The 25,730-nt window shown below is 41.4% G+C and overlaps 1 protein-coding gene across 2 annotated transcripts in view; it reads right to left on the reverse strand.

Annotated features, from left to right (window-relative positions):
- The window catches only part of LOC126198675 (probable cytochrome P450 6a13), an 82,152-nt gene that overhangs the window by 43,955 nt on the left and 12,467 nt on the right, over nucleotides 1–25,730 (reverse strand). For both annotated transcript variants that reach the window (XM_049935167.1, XM_049935168.1), the window contains exon 3: nucleotides 20,052–20,402. In XM_049935167.1, the coding sequence (XP_049791124.1) occupies nucleotides 20,052–20,402 (351 nt within the window). The remainder of the gene's footprint in view (nucleotides 1–20,051; nucleotides 20,403–25,730) is intronic.

The following is a 25,730-nucleotide window of genomic DNA, read 5'->3' on the forward strand; positions in this document are numbered from 1 at the left end:
GAAACTTTTCCCTTTCCTTTTACACATTAGAACGACATACCTTGTTATATCTTTTTATATATGTATATTTCTGCTGAATCAACAGCTTGACATATACATAGATGTGATTCATTTACTGTAAATTATCGATCTGTCAGTCTGTGTTTACGATAATCACTTACAATACTATAATTTTGGACGTGTCATGGCACTATGCTTCTGAGAACAAGATCTGATAAAAACATCTGATAAACCAGTACTCAATGAGCCATTGAAATACACTTCTTATTCTTTACACAAAATAAATGGCCAAGGTCTAATGATTTACGATACGCCCAGTTTGGTAGGCTTCTAAAGATGACAAAATAAACTGCTGAGACGGGTAAAGCGAAATAAAAATATACACGCGACTGACGACTGCATTTTATTTTCAAATATTTATTAAAGATGCTGAAAAAATACATCTATGAATAAAATAATAAAAATTATATATCTATGTACAAGGAATTCTCGGGACTAGAACTCAAACCAACTTATATTGTTACAAAAACAATATCAATGATTGCTGTTTCCTTCCTCTAATGTTTCTTTTCTGTCGAAATGGTCCTGAGCAGTAACAAAACATTTACGTTAAATGCAGGTTGAATAATGATACTGGAAATCTGAGTAGTGAAGGAACGATGCGACGAAAGCCATGAACTGCTCATAATGAACAAGCGAGACTGTACTCCGATGAATTACATATCTTATGCAGAGTTTGTAATTCCCACTCATCGTATTTAGTCTTCTCAACTGCTACAACTACTAACACCACAGGAAATAAAGCGAGAAGAATAACGACACGAGCAACAGAACACAGAAACATGCGATTATCGATTTCAACCAACTTTACCATCCGAGTTTGGAACGCTCGAAAGTAACTCATGTTAAAGAGCTTCCGTTCTCGAAAAAAGAAAGAAAAAAGTCGAGGCTAGAAGTTGTGATGTGTGATTCGCTTAGGACCAGATCAGTTCTCGGAACACTCGATAATAAGGGAGTTTGCTTTCTAAGTATCAGGCCCGAAACCTTACCGTTTCCGAGAAATCGGTGAGTCAATGATTTGATACCTTTGCAAATACACCTGGGAGAAGAGCTTAGTTACCTAGAGAGTTGGGAAAGTTGAGCAAGCCGTGCGTTCGTGTCCCAGTCAACTTCCGTGTGAGTGGGTTTAGTCTGCACTTTTGTAAATACCATTTACTCTTTGTAGCTCGAGAAATAAAAATTTAAATTTTGTTTATGACACTAATTATAATGGCGTTAGACGAGGGCCTCCCGTCGCCTAGACCGCTCGCCTGGTGCAAGTCTTTCGATTTGACGCCACTTGGGCGACTTCCGCGTCGATGGGGATGAAATGATGATGATTAGGACAACACCCAGTCCCTGTGCGGAGAAAAATCTACGACCCAGCCGGGAATCGAACCCGGGCCCTTAGGATTCGCAGTCCGTCGCGCTGACCACTTTTTTTTTATAATTTGTATTGAACAAACTAAAAGTATATATATATATATATATTCACTATGCAAGAGTTCTTAAAGGTACCATTTAAACATATACAAATGACTGTTAGTTAAACAAAAAAAATATTAAAAAGAAAAACATTAAATACAACAAAATGTAACATTCTGTCTTCTTTCTTTTTTTATTTTTATTTTTATTCTTTTTTTTTGGTCGATGCATGAGAACGTGGATAATGGTGTTGCATCATGTGACAGGTAGGCATGGTACACCCCAACTTTGTGGGGGATCAAGGAAGACGCTGCGGAGATAACCGGCAAAAGTTTGCCGGTAAGACGGTTTTCGGGTGAGGGTGCTATGCGCGGTCACAACTTTGTACGAGAAGTCAAGGACTGTATGCGGACCACTCTGAAAGAGATATTCTAAAGCCTGTCCTCGAAACCAGATTAGGGTATGGTGCTTAGCAAGAGGGTAGTTTAAATGTCTGGGGCAACAACAGGAAATCCGGGGTTACCGTCGTTGGCGGGGCACGGAGGTAAAAGCCCACGATTCGTTGGATGAGGAGCCATACGTTTTGTTTCAGGGGGCACGTAAGACGGTGCTCGTCGGTGCCTTCGAGCTGACAGTCAGTGCAGAGTGGGGAGGTGGCCAGTCCTATGCGATAAAGTCGACTATTAGTCGGGAATTTTCCATAGACTAAAACATACCAGAGTGCAGACACAGACGACGGTAAAAAGGGTGCATGCACACACCCCCAAACCGTGCGCCATTTAATATCAGGATGCTGTGGCACCATGGGGTCACGAGGGTTGGACAGCATAAACAAACGATAATAATCTTTCGTACGGGGAGGACGGGTGACTGGAAGATCGGCCCGAACGTAGCTGAGTTCTATGAAACAATTGGCGACGTGGTACAATAATGGAGAAATAGGTGCCACATTGATCGGTGGATCGAGAGAAGCTCGTCGGAGGATATCTAAGAGACTGCGTGTTAAGGACGGGACCGGCCCCTGCCAGTGCCGTAACAGAGTGTGGACAAAGAGTGCAGAAGATCGTGCCCGCACGTTGACGAGTCCGCGGCCACCTTTTGCAGGAGGCAGTGTTAGAGTGTTGTAGCGGACTTTGAAAAGTGCCCCTGCTGACACTAAATATCCAAAGGCTGACTGGATGCGGCGGCCAAGGAGTAACGGCATTGGGAGGATCTGGGCGACGTGTACCAGTTTAGGGGCGACATACATGTTGACATAGGACACACGTTGGAGTTGGTTTAAGTTACGGTGCACTTGACCGCGGACATGGTGCCGAATCGACTGCAAAAGCCGCCGGTAAGCCAAGGCCACTGTGCGGTGTGTGGAGCTCGTAAAGTCGATACCCAAGTAACGAAGGGTGGCACTGACTGGGAGTGGGGTCGGCACCATAGCAATGTGCATCATAGTCGATTTACAGACATTAAGAAGAATACTGGTGGATCCATTGGATAGCGTCATTGAGTTCCGTGGAGGAGCAGGTGAGAAAGAGGAGATCGTCCGCATAAGCGCTACAGTGAAAGGTGTAGTCACGCAAAGTGAGGCCCTGCAGTCTAGAGGTAAGTCCAGTGATGAGGGGCGCAAGTGCAATGGCATATAGTAAAGTAGACATAGGGCATCCTTGACGCACAGGGCGGCGTATAGGAATCGGTCCGACAAGCCTCCCATTGACTTGTACCATCGAGACCGCGGGAAGCAGTAGCCGGCGACCACTCAGCTACCGGGGGCGGACAGTTACGACACTGTAATCCTGTGAAAGATTGCAGTGGGCTTGGGAAGTCATATGAACAGAATGGATGGAATGGGTAGCGTCTTGAAAAGTAGTTGTAAGAAAAACATCGCCAAACTTAGAAGAAGAGAAAAATAGACAATGAGTATGTGTAATCTAATAAAATCAGGTAATACTGAAGGAATAAGATTAGGAAAAGAGATGCTGAAAGTAGTGGACCAGTTTCGGTATGTGGGAAACAAAAGAAATGTTAGGAGGTGAGATAAAGGAAACGGTAAATTGTAAACTTCCAAAGCAAGAGGAGCTTTTATGAAAAACAAAAAGATGCCTAACATTGAATATAACTTAAAGTGATTCACAATCTTCAGTGAAAGTACTTGTTTGAAATGTAGAAAAATGGACATAGGGCCAACATAGCAACTTGAAGGAGCGTTTAATGACCTGGTACGTCTTCTGGAACCGTCAACTGTTGAAATACAAGTTTGGGGAAATGGACACTGGATAGTATCTATGTCTGGACACCATCTGGGAAATACACCCTGTGACCAGAGATAATGCGACAGTTTTTTTGTTGCAGCCTCATACTGGTCTTGGAAAACCAGGAATTGTTTTGGCTGAAAAAGGAACGTATACTAGAAGCGTTAGTCAGTGAAACGAAGCACAACGCGAAAAGGAACGTAAACTTAAGAAAGACTGAAAATGAGTTTATCAGCTCCCACTCACACGCAGCACAGGAGGACGAAGCTGCTGGTCGCCGTGTCACGACATCGTGTCACAACGTCCCACTCCACTGTCACCTTGACCTCCACCTACTGATGGAGCCCAGGGCAGAACACAGCTGCTGGCCACGACACAGTTGCTGCCCGTACTAGTAGAGTGTGACGCATTGCTTCTGCGCTCCTGCAGTTTGCAGGTCATGCTTTCCACAGTAGCTTCATAGTATAGTGGGAACGACAGAGGATGCGAAACTTAATCCACACTACTTATAACAATGAATGTACGTGCATACCTGTGTTTGTACGTTCCACATGACCTCCTAGACCACTACACAGATTTCAACGAAATTTGGGATGCATCTCATTTACTGTCTGTAAATCATCGTTATGGGGGTAAGAACCACCTACCTATCAACGTGGTTGGGGAGGGTTGTGAAAAAAAGGAGTAGCCTATGACTATAAAAATCGATTTACGTTTATATGTATGTATGTGTGTATGCTCCCATGGCTTCCTAAAACACTGGACCAACTTCAGCCAGACTTGGTAAACATATCACTTACCGTCGGTAAAGAAGCACTGTTGGGTATAAACAACCCACCTATCAAAGGGGGTGGGTTTAAAAAGTAGTGTAGCCCACGCCATGCGAATGCCCACAATTTAGTCATCCGGTATTTGAGTTTGAAAGAACTTAGAGACTTTCAACAAACTTTACACACAATTTCAAGCATTTATGAAACTTTTTCTCGCTGACGACCCCCATAAACAAAAAAGGAAAATACTTTATGGCTTACTACACTCTCGCAGTTCATGTTGTAAGACTGTCACACGAAGCATTACGTTTTAATTTATTACTTTACTATTACTATTTGCATTCGCGACACATTTTGCACATGGTATTTACGTATACCACTGAACGCAACTGAAAGATTGTAAGATTTTACGACACATAGTTCAGGAGATCCATCATAAATAATGAGATTCGTGAAAAACTGTTACATCTTGCCAGACATTCAACTTTATTACTCCGTTGCTACTAACACTATTCGCAACACGTATCGCATACGGTCGCTGAATGTACCTACTCAAAAATATCACTTTGTGATACATAGTTTAAGAGATGTGAGGTTAAATACCGAGATGCGTGAGACTGTCGCATAGTGTACAACGTTTCAATTTATTACTTCTTCTAACTCTGTTCACTTTTCGCAGACAGCAACTACATATAAGACTGGGTGTACTCGCAAAAATATATCTCTGTAGAGCACATAGTTTAGGAGATACAACGTCATAAACATAGAACTGAGCGGTAATGAAATTACAGGGCGAAATTCGTGTGAAATATGTTAAATATTTGTAAAATATGTTTTCATGTGCGTACATGGGCAAAGCCAAGGGTCAAAACATCTCCTGAAACCCTGAAACGATTTCAAGCAAAAATTAGTTACAGTCTGGAAAGAAATAATGTTGGGGTAAACCATGTACCTATTATTTCGATAAGCGTGACAGCGTGAGCAGAGAAAGGGTGAGGAGGAGATGGACAGACAGCGTGAGGGAAAGAGGAGATGGGCGCGAATCACGGGGAGCAGCAGATGGACAGACAGAGTAGATTCTCTAGCGTGCCAAGCCAGTCAGTCGGCGCTTAGACCTCTCTGTGTGTGCCGTGGCCTTAATATCTCTTACTACCGAATTAATTGTCTTCATTATCTTAAGAACTGTATTTCTGTAATGCTGACAGTGTTTTTGACAAATACATTGTAATGACATTCCTGTTTTCCATCGCAATCCACGAACTATTACACTACTGCCCATAAAAATTGCGACACCAAGAAGAAATGTAGATGGTAAACGGGTATTCATCGGACAAATATATTATACTAGAACTGACATGTCATTACATTTTCACGCAATTTGAGTGCATAGATCCTGAGCAATCAGTACCCAAAACAACCACCTATAACCGTACTAACGGCCTTGATACGCCTGGGCATTGAGTCAAACAGAGCTTGGATGGCGCTTACAGGTACAGCTGCCCAAGCAGCTTCAACACGATACCAGAGTTCATCAAGAGCAGTGACTGCCGTATTGTGACGAGCCAGTTGCTGGGCCACCATTGACCAGACGTTTTCAATTGGTGAGAGATCTGGAGAATGTGCATGGCAGGGCAGCAGTCGAACATTTCCTGTATCCAGAAAGGCCCGTACAGAACCTGCAACATGCGGTCGTGCATTATCCTCCTGAAATGTAGGGTTTCGCAGGGATCGAATGAAGGGTAGAGCCACGGGTCGTAACACATCTGAAATGTAACGTCCACTGTTCAAAGTGCCGTCTATGCAAACAAGAGGTGACCGAGACGTGTAACCAATGGCACCCCATACCATAAGCGCGGATGATACGCCAAAATGGCGATGACGAATACACGCTTCCAATGTGCGTTCACCGCAATGTCGCCAAACACGGATGCGACCATCACGATGCTGTAACCAGAACCTGGAATCATCCAAAAAAAAGACGTTTTGCCATTCGTGCACCCAGGTTCGTCGTTGAGTGCACCATCACAGCCGCTCATGTCTGTGATGGAGCGTCAAGGGTAGCCGCAGCCATGGTCTCCGAGCTAATAGTCCATGCTGCTGCAAACGTTGTCGAACTGTTCGTGCAGATGGTTGTTGTCTTGGAGACGTCCCCATCGGTTGACTGAGGGATCGAGACGTGGCTACACGATCCGTTACAGCCATGCGGGTAAGATGCCTGTCATCTCGACTGCTAGTGATACCAGGCCATTGGGATCCAGCAGGGCGTTCCGTATTACCCTCCTGAACCCACCGATTCCATATTCCGCTAACGGTCATTGGATCTCGACCAACGCGAGCAGCAATGTGGCGATACGATAAACCACAATCGCAATAGGCTACAATTCGACCTTTATCAAAGTCGGAAACGTGATGGTACGCATTTCTCCTCCTTACACGAGGCTTCACAACAACTTTTCACCAGGCAACGCCGGTCAACTGCTCTTTGTTTATGAGACATCGGTTGGAAACTTTCCTCATGTCAGCACGTTGTATGTGTCGCCTCCGGCGCCAACAGTGTGTAAATGATCTGAAAAGTTAATCATTTGCATATCACAGCACCTTCTTCCTTTCGATTTAATTTCGCTTCTGTAGCACATCATCTTCGTGGTGTAGCAATTTTAATGGCCGGTAGTGTAGTTTGCAGCACGATACCGCTCCGCTTGTACGAGGGGCGTTCAATAAGTATTCCATTACGTTTTTGTTCTCCCCAAAAGCAGAATATTCCCGCTTCAGCCGCTATAGTTTCATGAAGTTCCGATAGGTCCAGTGCTGTAGGTAACCTTCAAAGTGGCTGTCACTGAGTGTTTCTTTTCGCGGGGGGGGGGGGGGGATGGGGGGGGGGGGAGGATCCTAGTATTGAACAAAAGAAGTTCGAGTCGTTGGGCGAGGCGTCTGTCATCATCGCAACATAGTCGCGCAAACTGTCCGATCTTCCACGTGACAGCCGACCGCACGCAGCAGTGTAAAGAACAAACATGTTTTGCGTATTCGTCGCAAAAAAAAAAAAAAAAAAAAAAAAAAAAAAAAAAAAAAAAGCTAGCGAACTTGTCCTTCTCTGTGACAATGCAGAGCCTCACACGAGACTGCGCACTCAAGAGGCGCTCACGAAACTTCATTGATGTGTTCTTCGTCATTCACCTAACAACCCGTATCTTCCGGCTTCCATCTGTCTGGCCCAAAGGAGGAAGCATTCCGCGGGAACCACTACGTGGATGAGGAGGAGGAGTTTAGTGTTTAACGTCCCTTCGACAACGAGGACATTGATGACGGAGCGCCGGCTCGGATTAAGGAAGGATGGGGAAGGAAATCGGCCGTGCCCTTTCAAAGGAACCATCGAGGCATTTGCCTGAAACGACGTAGGGAAATCACGGAGAACCTAAATCAGGATGGCCGGTGACGCTTTTGAACCGTCGTCCTCCCGAATGCGAGTCCAGTGTGCTAACCACTGCGCCACCTCGCTCGGTATGTGAATAATGACGAGATGATAAATACAACATAATGTTGGCTCTGGCGGCGACCAATAGAGTGCTACCATGTGGGCATATGGGCTCTCCAGAAAGACAGCATAAGGCGTGACACTGAACGGAGGTTACGTAGAAAAATGGTGCTATAGCCAAAAGAGTGGGGATTGATATGGTGTATTGGTGGAAATGTTATACTTGTTTTTGTACTATTCCTGATAACAATATACTTTTTAATTCTTTTACCTGATCCTGTTTTGTGGATAAAACATATATAACAATCACACAAAACTGCTGAACTCTTACACAAGCCAGAATTCATAAACCTTTATTATGAACGGCCGGCCGAAGTGGCCGTGCGGTTAAAGGCGCTACAGTCTGGACCCGCAAGACCGCTACGGTCGCAGGTTCGAATCCTGCCTCGGGCATGGATGTTTGTGATGTCCTTAGGTTAGTTAGGTTTAACTAGTTCTAAGTTCTAGGGGACTAATGACCTCAGCTGTTGAGTCCCATAGTGCTCAGAGCCATTTGAACCTTTATTATGAACGGATCAATTCTTTGATTCTCCTTTAATATAAATTGTATAAAGAAATGTCCCTAATTTAAGATGCTTAGAAACAGTGGTGGGATGTAATTTCTAATGAAGAAACAGATGTTTGGTTGTAATTTTTTACAGCTCACTCAAAAGGTCTCATTCGCTTCTTATCAACAAACGTTTCACTTCTCCCAAAAATTCCATGTTTTAAAAATTATTCATATTGAAAAGTCTCATGTTCCAGAATATTCGAATATTAAATAACGGTTATTTCCAAAATTCAGTGCAATAGCTTTCTAGCTCTGATTTCTCTGATTCCAGAAATTGCTACTTCCACCAGGACAACGCATTAGTTTCCTGTAATTCGATTTAAAAAAAAAAATTATTTCTTAGCAAGTTTCGATGACCTCTATGAATCCCCACGTCGTGTGACTTTCCTCTCCCTTATGTTAATAGTGTATGTATACGTAAAACTAAATTTTGATTCTTAAGCATTTTTGTACGAGTAAGCAGGTAAGATTCAGAGTAGGTATTAAAATCCATGGAGAAGAAATAAAAACTTTGAGGTTCGCCGATGACATTGCAATTCTGTCAGAGACAGCAAAGGACCTGGAAGAGCAGTTGAACGGAATGGACAGTGTCCTGAAAGGAGGATATAAGATGAACCTCAACAAAAGCAAAACGAGGATAATGGAATGAAGACGAGTTAAGTCGGGTGATGATGAGGGAATTATATTAGACAATGAGACACTTAAAGTAGTAAAGGAGTTTTGGTATTTGGGGAGCAAAATAACTGATGATGGTCGAAGTAGAGAAGATATAAAATGAAGACTGGCAATGACAAGGAAAGCGTTTCTGAAGAAGAGAAATTTGTTAACATCCCGTATAGATTTAAGTGTCAGGAAGTCGTTTCTGAAAGTATTTGTATGGAGTGTAGCCATGTATGGAAGTGAAACATGGACGATAAATAGTTTGGACAAGAAGAGAATAGAAGCTTTCGAAATGTGGTGCTACAGAAGCATGCTGAAGATTAGATGGGTAGATCACATAACTAATGAGGAGGTATTAAACAGAATGAGAAGAAGAAGAGTTTGTGGCACAACTTGACAAGAAGAAGGGGTAGGTTGGTAGGACATATTCTAAGGCATCAAGGGATCACAAATTTAGCATTGGAGAGCAGCGTGGAGGGTAAAAACCGTAGAGGGAGACCAAGAGATGAATACACTAAGCAGATTCAGAAGCATGTAGGTTGCAGTAGGTACTGGGAGATGAAGAAGCTTGCACAGGACAGAGTAGCATGTAGAGCTGCATCAAACCGGTCTCAGGACTGAAGACAACAACGACAACAACAACAAACAGGTGTGTAGGCAACCCTTGAGTCAATCAGCTCCCGACAGCCAAATTGTTACCGTCTCTATACCTTTGTAATTCAGCCCTGGGACAGATATCAAAATGTACGGTTACTTTATATGAGTCGATAGATAACATCTGTTTCGTAATCATCATTCAGTCAATATCAAATTTCATGTCCAACAATTTGCGTGTACAGTTACTGTACTGAAATAGCTACACAAATTGAATATCTACTATGTGCAGTGACCACGTAACCAAAATAAGCTTCATGTTGTTTATTAATCAGAACTGGGCAATATAAGTGCACAGTAAATGTGTGTTGTTGTCACTGTCTGAAAATTCGTAGGGTAAATGATGATCTGTGATATATGTACTGGCTAAATTAGGGAATACGAGCTGATTGTAACTATATAACTGGAGTCAATAAATTTGAAAAGACCATAACTTATTTCATACAGAGTTGTGTTCTTCATTTAAAAAATTGCAACTAAATCAAATTATAGCAGGAGACTTGAGAATGAAAAGAAACAGCACTGCCACCCAGATCGCTAACCTTAGACGCTACCAGGTGTGATGGACATTGGAAGAATTGAGACAGGGAAAGACGAGAGAATGTCTAACGACGTATAAATAAATTGAATGACGGACTGATTCCACCTCCCCTCCCTCAGTGAAACGGTTTTGTCCGGTATTTCACGGGACAGAATAGTAATGGGTAGTAGATTTCCGAATTTTTTTTACGAAGACTCACTTACATCGCCGCACACAAATTCAAGTCATGTCACAGACAGAGGGGAAAGTGGGAAGCAAGCCAGTATCTCGCAAGTGGGTCAGATTGATGACACTTTCTGCCGAGTAGGGATATGTATTCAGTAAAAAGGACACTGGGACAGAGAGCGAAAGGAAACGAGACGTGGACATTCGCTTGCTCGTAAGGCATATTGCAAGAAACTGTATCTATTTCATAAGAGCACATAGCGGGTGTCTGAGACAGCAGTTCACAGGCTATTAAGTTTGAACATCTTGCACCATTTTACACTGTCGAACGCTTTTCTCCAGGTTGACAAATCTTATGGAAGTGTCTTCATTTTTCTTTAGTCTTGCTTCCATTATCAACCGCAACGTCAGAATTGCCTCTCTGGTGCCTTCACCTTTCCTAAAGCCAAACTGATCGTTATCTAACACATCCTCAATTTTCTTTTCCATTCTTAAATATGGGTAAGCTATAGGTAGAGACGGGTAATATGCAATCTGTACAAGAGTCTTTAGGTAATAATAAGAGTAAGCAGGAAGTGCTCGGTTTTTTATAGGCGTGAGACAGGGACGTAGTCTCTCGCCCCTATTGTTCAATCTGTACATTAAAGAAGCAGTGATGGAAATAAAAAAAAGGTTCAGGAGTGGAATGAAAAATCAAGGATATCAGTGATACATTTCGCTGATGACATTGCTATTATGAGTGAAATCGAAGAATTACATGATCTACTGAATGGAATGAACATTCTAAAGAGTACACAATACGGGCTGACACTAAATCGAAGAAAGACGAAAGTAATGAGAAGTAGTAGAAATGAGAACACGAGAAACTTAACATCAGGATTGATAGTCACAAAGTAGAAGTAGCTAAGGGATTCTACTACATCAACGCATTTCTTCCAATTCAATTTCTCATCAGTGCACACACCTAGAAATATAGAATATTCTGGCGTACCAACAGACTTCTGTTCATAGTCTATATTTATCAGTGGTGTTATAACATTTACTGTACAGAATTACTTGAACGGCGCTTTCTCAAAGTTTGGTGAGAGTCCATTTGCAGAGAACCACTCTATAATTTTCTGGAAGACATTATTTACAATTTCCTCGCCTGATTCTTGTTTGTTGGTTGTGATTACTATACTTGTATCATTAGCAAAAGGAACTAGCTTTGCATCTTCATGAATATAGAGTGGAAAGTCATTAATGCATATCAAAAACAATAAGGGACCCAAGATTGAACCTGTGGGACACAGTTCATGATACCTCCCCAGTTAGAGGACGCTACTGATTTTCGCAGGCTACCTCTACTGTTACATTCAACCTTATGCATCCTTCCAGGTGAATATGAATTAAACCATTATTGCACTGTAGCAATCAAACCACAATACTTCAGCTTAACTAGAATAAATTCATGATTCACACCATCAAAAGCCTTAGAGAGATCACAAAATATCCCAATAGGTGAAATTCCATCATTCAGAGCATTTAATGTTTCATCAGTGAAATTAGATATATTAATTTCCATTGACAAGTCTTTCTGAAAATCAAATGGACATTTTGTTAGTACTATATGTGAAGCTTAATTTATTTGCAACTTCTGTTACCAGTCCCTTATCCATTTCTTGTTTTGTGTTTAATCTAAGATAATACAATGCGTTTCGAACATGTTCTGCTTATCTTCAGGTGTTAATGCATACATACAGAGACATGTTACTTAAAAATAAATGTCTTAAACTAGATTACCCTAGAACTCTTAGTCTATTTTTTGTTAATGTAGTGACTGGTGTGGCATTGGTGGGGGGGGGGGGGAGTGAGGGGAGCGGTGGATGCTTATAAATCCATGTCAGCGATGTTTCCTGCTGGTTTTTCACCCTTGCGGCTGACTATGTATTATATCACAACCTGTACAGGATGCAGATACTTTAGCATCAGTTGTGTGTTGTGAAAATAGCGTGAAAGGCTTTTATATGACCATTTCGTCACCTTGCAGCTTCACTTACATCACTGGTGTAATGGCGGAGTTGTTGAGTAACATTTCACTTTTGCAGATTGTATTTTGTCACTAATTTGCGACGTAATTCACTGTAGAAATTGCTTCTACGTACATGTAGACATTAAGCACGTAATACAAGAAGGCGGACTTGTAGCATGTGTGTCAGTATCGATTATCGACGTTTTGCATCGACATTCTGGCGGATTTGTAGTCATTTAATTACACTGACAGATCTTGAATCTATTGAGTTAGACATGGCTTAAGACTGCTGAAGAATTTTGAGTTTTTGAATTTGTATATCACATTAACAATATTATCTCCATACTTTGTATTATGTCTGAAAATTTCCATTTCTTCCATGATATCCAATCCTTTACTTTTTCCTATTTTGTGTAAAATTTCGAGGTTATGTTCGATTTTCAAAGATTAGCCTGTGTTTTTTATGTGAGTTTCTACTGCTCATTTGTTAGATTTATCAAGTCTGTAGCAGTCTAAATGTTCTTTGAATCAAGTTATGTAATTTCTGCCTGTTTGGCTGGTATAATATGTATTACATTGGTTGCATTTAATTGTGTAAATGCCAGATGCATCAAGACTTGTATCTGGTGGTTTTATATTGTGAATAAGATTCCTACTTCGGTTGTTGTTGGCTCTGATGCTGATTTTTACTTTTGTGTTTTGAATAATCTTGCTAATTTGTGGGATGTTATTCCAAGATATGGTATTTTTACATATTTATCTTCTGAGGCACTGTCAGTTGTGAGTGTAGTTTGATGTTGTTTGTCCAGTTTATTTTCTGTCTGTGTTGGCATGGTCTTAATTAGATAAGGATCATATCCATTGTTATTTCGGTATATGTTACGGTTTCTATTTCTTGTTGGAGTTCTGTATTGTGAAGTAGAAATTTGTGTGCTCTGTACAGCATTGATCTATAAGCAGCTTTTTGTGGGAGAAGAGATGTGTAGAGGAATTTGGTATAGTGGTGTCACTGCCAGTTGGTTTTCTGTAAACATTGAAAGGTACCTTTTGGTTCTGTTTTGTTATTTTTACGTCAAGAAAAGGTATGGTGTTGTTGTCTTCCTGTTCTAGGGTGAATTGAATATATTATGTAGGCTACTGAATTTGTTAAAAAGGCTGTCTTCGTATTTCAAATGGTGACCTGTGTCTTTTATGTGAACTGCGACTGTTGATTTGTTACATTTACCAAGTCTCTAGCAGTCTAAATGTTCTTTGAATCGAGTTGTGAAATTTCTGCGTGTTTTCCCGATATAATATTTATTACATTGGCTCCAGGTAATTTTGTAAACGCCAGCTGCATCAAGACTTGTATCTGGCGGTTTTATATTGTGAGTAAGCTTCCTACTTAGGTTGTTTTTGGTGCTGAAGCTGATTTTTACTTCAGTCTTCTCGAAAAGTCTTGCTAATGACGTCGGAAGTCAGTGACAAAATACAATGCGCAGGAGTGTAAAATTACTCAACAGCTCCTCCATTACACCGGTGATGCAAGTGAAGCTGCAAGGTGATGAAGTCGTAAGTGATTAACTGTCATGAAAAAGCCTTTCACGCTATTTTCGCAACACACAACTGATGAAAAACTGTCTACATCCTGTTGTTGTGGTCTTCAGTCCTGAGACTGGTTTGATGCAGCTCTCCATGCTACTCTGTCCTGTGCAATCTTCTTCATCTCCCAGTACCTACTGCAGCATACATCCTTCTGAATCTGCTTAGTGTATTCATCTCTTGGTCTACCTCTACGATTTTTACCCTCCACACTGCCCTCCAATGCTAAATTTGTGATCCCTTGATGCCTCAAAACATGTCCTACCAACCGATCCCTTCTTCTAGTCAAGTTGTGCCACAAACTTCTCTTCTCTCCAATCCTATTCAATACCTCCCCATTAGTAACGTGATCTACCCACCTTATCTTCAGCAATCTTCTGTAGCACCACATTTCGAAAGCTTCTAATCTCTTCTTGTCCAAACTAGTTACCGTCCATGTTTCACTTCTATACATGGCTACACTCCATACAAATACTTTCAGAAACGACTTCCTGACACTTAAATCTATGCCCGATGTTAACAAATTTCTCTTCTTCAGAAACGATTTCCTTGCCATTGCCAGTCTACATTTTATATCCTCTCTACTTCGACCAGCATCAGTTATTTTACTCCCTAAATAGCAAAACTCCTTTACTACTTTAAGTGTCTCATTTCCTAATCTAATCCCCTCAGCATCACCCGATTTAATTTGACTACATTCCATTATTCTCGTTTTGCTTTTGTTGATGTTCATCTTATATCCTTCTTTCAAGACACTGTCCATTCCGTTCAACTGCTCTTCCAAGTCCTTTGCTGTCTCTGACAGAATTACAATGTCATCGGCAAACTTCAAAGTTTTTAATTCTTCTCCATGAATTTTAATACCTACTCCGAATTTTTCTTTTGTTTCCTTTACTGCTTGTTCAATATACAGATTGAATAACATCGGGGAGAGGCTACAACCCTGTCTCACTCCTTTCCCAACCACTGCTTCCCTTTCATGCCCCTCGACTCTTATAACTGCCATCTGGCTTCTGTACAAATTGTAAATAGCCTTTCGCTCTCTGTATTTTGCCCCTGCCACCTTCAGAATTTGAAAGAGAGTATTCCAGTTAACATTGTCAAAAGCTTTCTCTAAGTCGACAAATGTTAGAAACGTAGGTTTGCCTTTTCTTAATCTTTCTTCTAAGATAAGTCGTAAGGTTAGTATTGCCTCACGTGTTCCAACATTTCTACGGAACCCAAACTGATCTTCCCCGAGGTCCGCTTCTACCAATTTTTCCATTCGTCTGTAAAGAATTTTCGTTAGTATTTAGCAGCTGTGACTTATTAAACTGATTGTTCGGTAATTTTCACATCTGTCAACACCTGCTTTCTTTGGGATTGGAATTATTATATTCTTCTTAAAGTCTGAGGGTATTTCGCCTGTCTCATACATCTTGCTCACCAGATGGTAGAGTTTTGTCATGACTAGCTCTCCGAAGGCCATCAGTAGTTCTAATGGAATGTTGTCTACTCCCGTGGCCTTGTTTCGACTCCGGTCTTTCAGTGCTCTGTCAAACTCTTCACGTAGTATCTTATCTCCCATTTCGTCTTCGTCTACATCCTCTTCCATTTCCATAATATTGTTCTCAAGTACATCGCCCTTGTATAAACCCTCTATATACTCCTTCCACCTTTCTGCCTTCCCTTCTTTGCTTAGAACTGGGTTGCCATCTGAGCTCTTGATATTCATACAAGTGGTTCTCTTCTCTTCAAAGGTCTCTTTAATTTTCCTGTAGGCAGTATCTATCTTACCCCTAGTGAGACAAGCCTCTATATCCTTACATTTGTCCTCTAGCCATCCCTGCTTAGCCATTTTGCACTTCCTGTCGATCTCATTTTTGAGACGTTTGTATTCCTTTTTGCCTGCTTCATTCACTTCATTTTTATATTTTCTCCTTTCATCAATTAAATTCAATATTTCTTCTGTTACCCAAGGATTTCTATTAGCCCTCGCCTTTTTACCTACTTGATCGTCTGCTGCCTTCACTACTTCATCCCTCAGAGCTACCCATTCTTCTTCTACTGTATTTCTTTCCCCCATTCCTGTCAATTGTTCCCTTATGCTCTCCCTGAAACTCTCTACAACCTCTGGTTCTTTCAGTTTATCCAGGTCCCATCTCCTTAAATTGCCACCTTTTTTCAGTTTCTTCAGTTTCAATCTGCAGTTCATAACCAATAGATTGTGGTCAGAATTCACATCTGCCCCTGGAAATGTCTTACAATTTAAAACCTGGTTCCTAAATCTCTGTCTTACCATCATATGATCTATCTGATACCTTTTAGTATCTCCAGGATTCTTCCAGGTATACAACCTTCTTTTATGATTCTTGAACCAAGTGTTAGCTATGATTAAGTTATGCTCTGTGCAAAATTCTACAAGGCGGCTTCCTCTTCCATTTCTTCCCTCCAATCCATATTCACCTACTATGTTTCCTTCTCTCCCTTTTCCTACTGACGAATTCCAGTCACCCATGACTATTAAATTTTCGTCTCCCTTCACCACCTGAATAATTTCTTTTATCTCGTCATACATTTCTTCAATTTCTTCATCATCTGCAGAGCTAGTTGGCATCTAAACTTGTACTACTGTTGTAGGCATGGGCTTTGTGTCTATCTTGGCCACAATAATGCGTTCACTATGCTGCTTGTAGTAGGTAACTCGCACTCCTATTTTTTTATTCATTATGAAACCTACTCCTGCATTACCCCTATTTGATTTTGTATTTATAACCCTGTATTCACCTGACCAAAAGTGTTGTTCCTCCTGCCACCGAACCTCACTAATTCCCACTATATCTAACATATTGATTTCCCTTTTTAAATTTTCTAACCTACCTGCCCGATTAAGGGATCTGACGTTCCACGCTCCGATCTGTAGAACGCCAGTTTTCTATGGCTGTGATATAATACATAGTCAACCACAAGAGAAAAGAACCAGAGAAGATATCACTGACATCGACTTCTGGCTAGCCAATGCCTCCCTCCCCCCAAATGCCACACCAGCCACTACAATAACAAAGAATGGACAATGAGTTCGATCTTAATCTAGATTAAGACCGTTTATTTCTAAGTAACATTTCTCTATATGTATATATAAACGCCTGAAGATGAACAGAATATGTTCGAAACGCGTTGTATTATGTTAGATTAAATATAAAACAAAAAATTAGAAAGTGACTAGTAGCAGAAACAGTAAATAAATAATTATTAAATACAGTCAGGGTTCATAAACGTAGCCATTATGGCCGAAAGTAAGCTACTCTTGAAAATACAATTTTGTAAGAATTGTGTAAGAATCTGTCAGTTGTGAGATTGGGCGGTAGTTGTTAACATCAGACGTGAGATACACTGAAGCGCCAAACACAACTAGAGGAGGCATGCGTACTCAAATTCAGATATATGTAAAAAGGCGCTGCGGTCAGCCACGCCTATATAAGACAAAAAGTGTCTAGATCGGTTACTGCTGCTACAAAGGGAGGTTATCAAGGTGTAAGAGAGTTTAAATGTGGTGTTATAGTCGTCACAGGAGCGATGGGACACAGCATCTCCAAGGTAGCATCTCCGTACGACCATTTCGCGAGTGTGCCGTGAATATAATAAGTCACGGCTGCAAAATACTAACGCGAATTCTTTACAAACGAATGGAAAATCTGGTTGAAACTGACCTCTGGGAAGATCAGTTAGGATTCCGTAGAAATATTGGAACACGTGAGCCAATACTGACCCTACGACTTATCTTAGAAGCTAGATTAAGAAAAGGTAAACCTACGTTTCTAGAATTTGTAGACTTAGAGAAAGCTTTCGACAATGTCGACTGGAATACTCTCTTTCAAATTCTGAAGGTGGCAGGGGTAAAATACAGGGAGCGAAAGGCTATTTACAGTTTGTACAGAAACCAGATGGCAGTTATAAGAGTCGAGGGACATGAAAGGGAAGCAGTGGTTGGGGAGGGAGTGAGACAGAGTTGTAGCCTATCCCTGATGTTATTCAATCTGTACATTGAGCAGGCAGTAAAGGAAACAAAAGAAAAATTCTGAGAAGGTATTAAAATCCATGGAGGAGAAATATAAACTTTAAGGTTAGCCGATAACATTGTAATTCTGTCAGAGACAGCAAAGGACTTGGAAGAGCAGCTGAATGGAATGGACAGTGTCTTGAAAGGAGGATCTAAGATGAACATCAACAAAAGCAAAACAAGGATAATGGAATGTATTCGAATCAAGTCGAGTGATGCTGAGGGAATTAGATTAGGAAATGAGACACTTAAAGTAGTAAAGGAGTTTTGCTATTTGGGGAGGAAAATAACTGATGATGGTCGAAGAAGAGAGTATATAAAATGTAGACTGGCAATGGCAAGGAAAGCGTTCCTGAAGATGAGAAATTTGTCAACATCGAGTGTGGATTTAAGTGTCAGGAAGTCGTTTCTGAAAGTATTTGTAAGAAGTGTAGCCATGTAGGGAAGTGAAACATGGACGATAAATAGTTTGGACAAGAAGGAGGAGGTATTGAATAGAATTGGGGAGAAGAAGAGTTTGTGGCACAACTTGACTAGAAGAAGGGATCGGTTGGTAGGACATGTTCTGAGGCATCAAGGGATCACCAACTTAGTATTGGAGGGCAGCGTGGAGGGTAAAAATCGTAGAGGGAGACCAAGAGATGAATACACTAAGCAGATTCAGAAGGATGTAGGTTGCAGTAGGCACTGGGATATGAAGAAGCTTGCATTGGATAGAGTAGCATGGAGAGCTGCATCAAACCAGTCTCAGGACTGAAGACCACAACAACAACAACAACAACAACAACAACAACAACATCAAATCTCCGACATCACTGCCAGGCCCGTCAACACCGACATTGGACTGTTGATCACTGCAAACGTGTTGCCTGATCTGACGAGTCTCGTTACAAATTGTATCGATCGGATGGGCATGTACACGGGTATGATGACAACCTCATGAGTCCATGGACGCTGTATGTCAGCAGGGGACTGTTCAAGCCGGTGGACGCTCTGTAACGGTATGGGGAATGTGCAGTTGGAGTGATATGAGGCCCCTGATACGTCTAGATACGACTGCGTCAGGCGACACGTACGTAAGCATCCTGTCTGATCTCCAGCATCCATTCATGTCCATTGGCCATTCCGACGGACTTGGGCAATTCCAGCAGGGCAATGCAACAACCCATACGTCCAGAACTGCTGCAGAGTGGCTCTTCTGAGATTAAACACATCCGCTAGCGGCCAAATTCGGCAGATATGGACTTTATTGAGCGTATCTCGGACACCTTGCAACTTGTTGTTCAGAAGAGATCTCCACCCTCTAATACTGTTACGGATTTGTGGACAGCCCTGCAGGATTCATGGTGCCAATTCCCTCCAGCACTACTTCAACATTAGACGAGCCCACGCCACGTCTTGTTGGCGCACTTCTGGGTGCTCTCGGGAGCCCTACATAATATTAGGCAGTTGCACTAATTTCTTTGGCGTTTCAGTGTAGAATGCTACGCGCAGCTGAATGTGAAACGTCCGATCCTAGTGTGGAAGAACGACCAGCTTTAAATATTATGGATAAGTAACTGGGCTCTAATAATATTACACTAGCCTCGAAGACACTACACAAGTTTCCCAACAGTTATCCCGAGTTGACGCAGAAGTGTCTCCGCTCGTTATGGAACCATGTTGCTGCTCACAGGTGAAGCACCTGCTTGTAATTAACAACGATAGGGGCTAGCAGCGAAAGGGGTGTAGTAAGCAGACTAAGATAAGGTATTTCAATGTTTAGGACATATTAGGAAATATAAAACAGACTCGATGGTTAGTAATGTTGATCTCATTAACGAGCATTTGTACGTTACCAGTACAAAATTGAAGAGTGTTCGTATGGGCGAGTTGAAGATGCTGCGCCCCATCTTTCGGAACTCGGACTCGGGGTCGCGCAGCGAGTTGCACTGGATGCCGAAGGCGCAGGTGCCGATGACGTCGGTGGTGAACCTGGCGTTCCACTCCTTGATCTCGACCTCCTGGCGGCGCTCGGCGAGCGGCTGCAGCACGGCGACCATCTCGCGCGCGCACGCCTCCATCAGCGGGAACATGAGCCTCATCTTGCCCGAGGTGAACGTCGGCGTCAGTTTGGTGCGCAGCGCCCGCCACCGCGGCCCGCCCAGGTTGAACAGGTGGGCGCTCAGCGGGTCGTGCTTCTCGTCTACCTGTTCACAACGAGCAAGCCGGCCGACCAATCAGCGCCCGAGTTCCTTCCACAATACCCGCCGAGTCCCACAACTTGCTGGACTCGGCAACGGTGGTAAACTACAGCCACACTCCTCATACGCTGAACATTGGTTTTAGTATCGGCTTACATTGGAATGCACAGTGGTCAGAAACAGTTTGAAAAGCTTCTAAGGACGCTGTAAGGGAGATTGTGCTCAGAAATAATTCCCAACAAAAAAAAAAATCCATCCCCTACACATTTTCTCGGTTCTTAGCCAATCAGTTTGTCGGGACCGAAAATTCAAGCAGCCTGTCGGACAGGGTAGCCAAACGTGCTCCTCGATCGGTTTCCCCAAACCGAACGAATGTAGCGTTTGCTCACCCAGCCTAAATTTATCACTTCAGAAAAAGGCACATTTTAACTAGTAATGAACATTTCAAGAACTAAAAACTCAGGGACTAACACATGTTGGTCCATTACCACTTGTTATCGCGTGCAATTAAAACTAATTCAGTGCTAAATAGCTCGGAAACGGTGCAGTGTATCGGATTTTCTTCTTGACCCTACCGAGGGTATTCTCTCTTAAAACTTAAACGTCTTAAAACTTTATGTTAACGTTTTTTTCGTCAGAGGTACTATAACATTATTTGTTTATCGTTCATTTAAATTTTTATAATTTTTTGCTTTGAAATTCTCGAATATTGGTACTAGATTTACAATAGATGTAAAGTGTACTACACTGGACGTTGAAGTTCTTCGCACTGTATATGAGTACTGCATGTAAAATACTAGGTAAATTTATTTATTACGTTAAATAATTTCCTGATGACATTTTGTATTCAAAAATATTTGTGTTTATAAACTGTGTATATTTTTGTATATGAACTGTTCTACAGATCGAAGCGTGGAATGTCAGATCCCTTAATCGGGCAGGTAGGTTAGAAAATTTAAAAAGGGAAATGGATAGGTTAAAGTTAGATATAGTGGGAGTTAGTGAAGTTCGGTGGCAGGAGGAACAAGACTTTTGGTCAGGCGAATACAGGGTTATAAATACAAAATCAGTTATGGGTAATGCAGGAGTAGGTTTAATAATGAATAAAAAACTAGGAGTGCGGGTAAGCTACTACAAACAGCATAGTGAACGCATTATTGTGACCAAGATAGACACGAAGCCCACGCCCACTACAGTAGTACAAGTTTATATGCCAACTAGCTCTGCAGATGAGGAAGAAATTGAAGAAATGTATGATGAGATAAAAGAAATTATTCAGATAGTGAAGGGAGGCGAAAATTTAATAGTCATGGGTGACTGCAATTCGGTAGTAGGAAAAGGGAGAGAAGGAAACGTAGTAGTTGAATATGGATTGGGGGTAAGAAATGAAAGAGGAAGCCGCCTGGTAGAATTTTGCCCAGAGCACCACTTAATCATAGCTAACACTTGGTTCAAGAATCATAAAAGAAGGCTGTATACACTGAAGAAGCCTGGAGATACTGACAGGTTTCAGATAGATTATATAATGGTAAGACAGAGATTTAAGAACCAAGTTTTTAAATTGTAAGACATTTCCAGGGGCAGATGTGGAATCTGACTACAATCTATTGGTTATGAACTGTAGATTAAAACTGAAGAAACTGCAAAAAGGTGGCAATTTAAGGAGATGGGTCCTGGATAAACTGAGTAAACCAGAGGTTGTAGAGAGTTTTAGGAAGAGCATAAGGAAACAACCGACAAGAATGGGGGAAAGAAATACAGTAGAAGAAGAATTGATAGCTTTGAGGGATGAAGTGGTGAAGGCAGCAGATGATCAAGTAGGTAAAAAGACGAGGGCTAGTAGAAATCCTTGGGTAACAGAAGAAATATTGAATTTAATTGATGAAAGGAGAAAATATAAAAATGCAGTAAATGAAGCAGGCAAAAAGGAATACAAACGTCTCAAAAATGAGATCGACAGGAGGAGAAAAATGGCTATGCAGGGATGGCTAGAGGACAAATGTAACGATGAGGAGACATATCTTGTAACGTGCGCGTGGGGCACACAATACTCGTTAAAGCCTGTACTGTGGTAAGTGAGCGGGGTTCACCTTATGCGAGAGGATTTTTGTATCGATATCGACCGCGTGTACCGGAATGGTGGCAAATCAGACTTACACCCACTCAGTAAATACAATGATCGGTCAAGTAAGTTCAAAATGCAATTACACGTCAAGATGGACCAAAAGCAACACTGAAGATGCTACCAATTTGATCATAATACGGTCGCCAGCCCAATTAGGCATTAACTGAGTTTCTTCCCTGTACAAGTTGGTGTATATTCATGCAAAACAACACGTAGTAACACTGCATAATATAGTAAAATTTTAGAACCAGAAAATCTATTGAACTGATAGTTTCACGTTCTGTACTCATATGGAAAAACCATGAATACATAACACTACACTATAATGTATACTATAAAACTTCGTACTGTCTATTGATCTGATTAAAATCGGGCATAGGTTTCCCTAGAAGTAGTACTTTCGAGCCACACACAAAATGTCAGTTTTAATAAAGATAAAACACTGATAAATTTTGGCTTTTATATTGACTTTAACTTTTGCTGGTCAAACCAATTTAGAACACTTCAGAATTCAAATGAATAAAAAGGGGGGGGGGGGACTCTGAAACTGTATAAAGAAATTTATTACTGAAATTATTATGCGTTCAAGATTTCCAGTATATGAGTTACTACTCCTTTTTTTTTATTTACTTCTCATTTAAATACCTTTATATCTGTCTCGAAATAATTAAACTTCATTACTATATCAATATTAAAGTTATCTTTCAACTTCGTTAGACCTTCGTTATTCATTTACTGTTCATTAACGAAACAGTTCTTTAAACACCATTCTAACATAACTAGGTCTGCAAGTAATTATTATTAACACAAAATTTAATTTTTCATTTCGGGACACTGGGATTGCACAACATTTGGAAAGGACCCTGTCTAGGTTAGTTGTGAGGATAATTAAATGAGGGGAAAGTTCTGGTAAAATTTATGTTATTGTTGAACAGTTCACTCTATGGTCCATACGAATACAGTACTATAAGTTTCAACCTGCTTGTATCGAAGCGGCGGTTGGCGGGCGGCGAGATGGCGAGGCACAGAGCACACATACAACCACAGCTATGGCTCTTGACGTATCGGCACTTTAATTCTTCTTAGTGTCGCAATACTTTTCCATTTAGTGCCTATGGAATTTTGCCATACTGTGTAGGCGTTGGAACGGCATACCCGAGGCTCAGTGAAGCTACGTCTTCCAGGAGAGCCTCCTCGCTCCAGAAGGTGTTGCTCAGACCAATGCCAAACCCCAACTACTACTGCTGAGCCCGTTGTGCCGTGCAGCGCCCGTGTGCATTTTCCCGTGCTCGCCTGCCATCCACCTTTTTCCGCTCCCTGACAGACCGGGTATTCACCCGAGGTTTTGCATTCTACATGTCCTAACAGATTGCCTACGTATGGACCAGACGCACATTTGCAATTTTAAACATCTTACTACAGTTCCAAAATTTGTTACATTTCAATTCTATCACAATATTACTTGACATTTGACATAATCATTAATCTTCACATTGAAACTTGTTTACAGTTTTCTTAACACAATGGCATGAAACAAAAAAAAAACAAAAAAATGAAATCAGAACATCAATTACATTAGTTTATCGAAAAATCAGATGGAAAAAATATTACTTATATGTACAATAGTACAGCGTCGTTGTTGTTGTTACAATCTCACCAGAGGTAAGATAGATACTGCCTACAGGAAAATTAGAGAGACCTTTGGAGAAAAGAGAACACTAGTATGAATATAAAGAGCTCAGATGGAAACCCAGTTATAAGCGAAGAAGGGAAAGCAGATAGGTGGAAGGAGTATATAGAGGGTCTATACAAGGGCGATGTACTTGAGGGCAATATTATGGAAATGGAAGAGGATGTAGATGAAGATGAAATGGGAGATATGATACTGCGTGAAGAGTTTGACAGAGCACTGAAAGACCTGAGTCGAAACATGGCCCCAGGGGTAGACAACATTCCATTAGAACTACTGACAGCCTTGGAAGAGCCAGTCCTGACAAAACTCTACCATCCGGTGAGCAAAATGTATGAGACAGGCGAAATTTCCCTCAGATTTCAAGAAGAATATATTAATTCCAATCGCGAAGAAAGCAGGTGTTGAGAGATGTGAAAATTACCGAACTATCAGTTTAATAAGTCACAGCTGCAAAATACTAACGCGAATTCTTTACAGACGAATGTAAAAATCTGGTAGAAGCCGACCTCGGGGAAGATCAGTTTGGATTCCGTAGAAATATTGGAACACGTGAGGCAATACTGACCCTACGGCTTATCTTAGAAGCTAGATTAAGAAAAGCCAAACCTACGTTTCTAGCATTTGTAGACTTAGAGAAAGCTTTTGACAACGTTGACTGGCATACTCTCTTTCAAATTCAGAAGGTTGCAGGGGTAAAATAATACAGGGAGCGAAAGGCTATTTACAATTTGTACAGAAACCAGATAGCAGTTATAAGAGTCGAGCGACACGAAAGGGAAACAGTGGTTGGGAAGGGAGTGAGACAAGGTTGTAGCCTCTCCCCAATGTTATTTAATCTGTATATTGAGCAAGCAGTGCAGAAAACAAAAGAAAAATTCGTAGTAGGTATTAAAATCCATGAAGAAGAAATAAAAACTTTGAGGTTCGCCGATGACATTGTAATTCTGTCAGAGACAAAAAAAATGGTTCAAATGGTTCTGAGCACTATGGGACTTAACATCTGTGGTCATCAGTCCCCTAGAACTTAGAACTACTTAAACCTAACTAACCTAAGGACATCACACACATCCACGCCCGAGGCAGGATTCGAACCTGCGACCGTAGCAGTCGCGCGGTTCCGGACTGCGCGCCTAGAACCGCTAGACCAACGCGGCCGGCTGTCAGAGACAGCAAAGGACTTGTAAGAGCAGTTGAACGGAATGGATAGTGCCTTGAAAGGAGGATATAAGATGAACTTCAACAAAAGCATGACGAGGATAATGTAATTTGTCGAATTAAGTCGGGTGATGCTGAGGGAATTAGATTAGGAAACGAGACACTTAAAGTAGTAAAGGAGTTTTGCTATTTGGGGAGCAAAATAACTCATGATGGTCGAAGTAGGGAGAATATAAAATGTAGACTGACAATGGCAAAGAAAGCGTTTCTGAAGAAGAGAAATGAACTTCGAGTATAGATTTAAGTGTCAGGAAGACGTTTCTGAAAGTATTTGTATGGAGTGTAGCCATGTATGGAAGTG

The sequence above is a fragment of the Schistocerca nitens genome, chromosome 8 (assembly GCF_023898315.1).
Source record: "Schistocerca nitens isolate TAMUIC-IGC-003100 chromosome 8, iqSchNite1.1, whole genome shotgun sequence".
In the NCBI taxonomy this organism is placed as follows: domain Eukaryota; kingdom Metazoa; phylum Arthropoda; class Insecta; order Orthoptera; family Acrididae; genus Schistocerca; species Schistocerca nitens.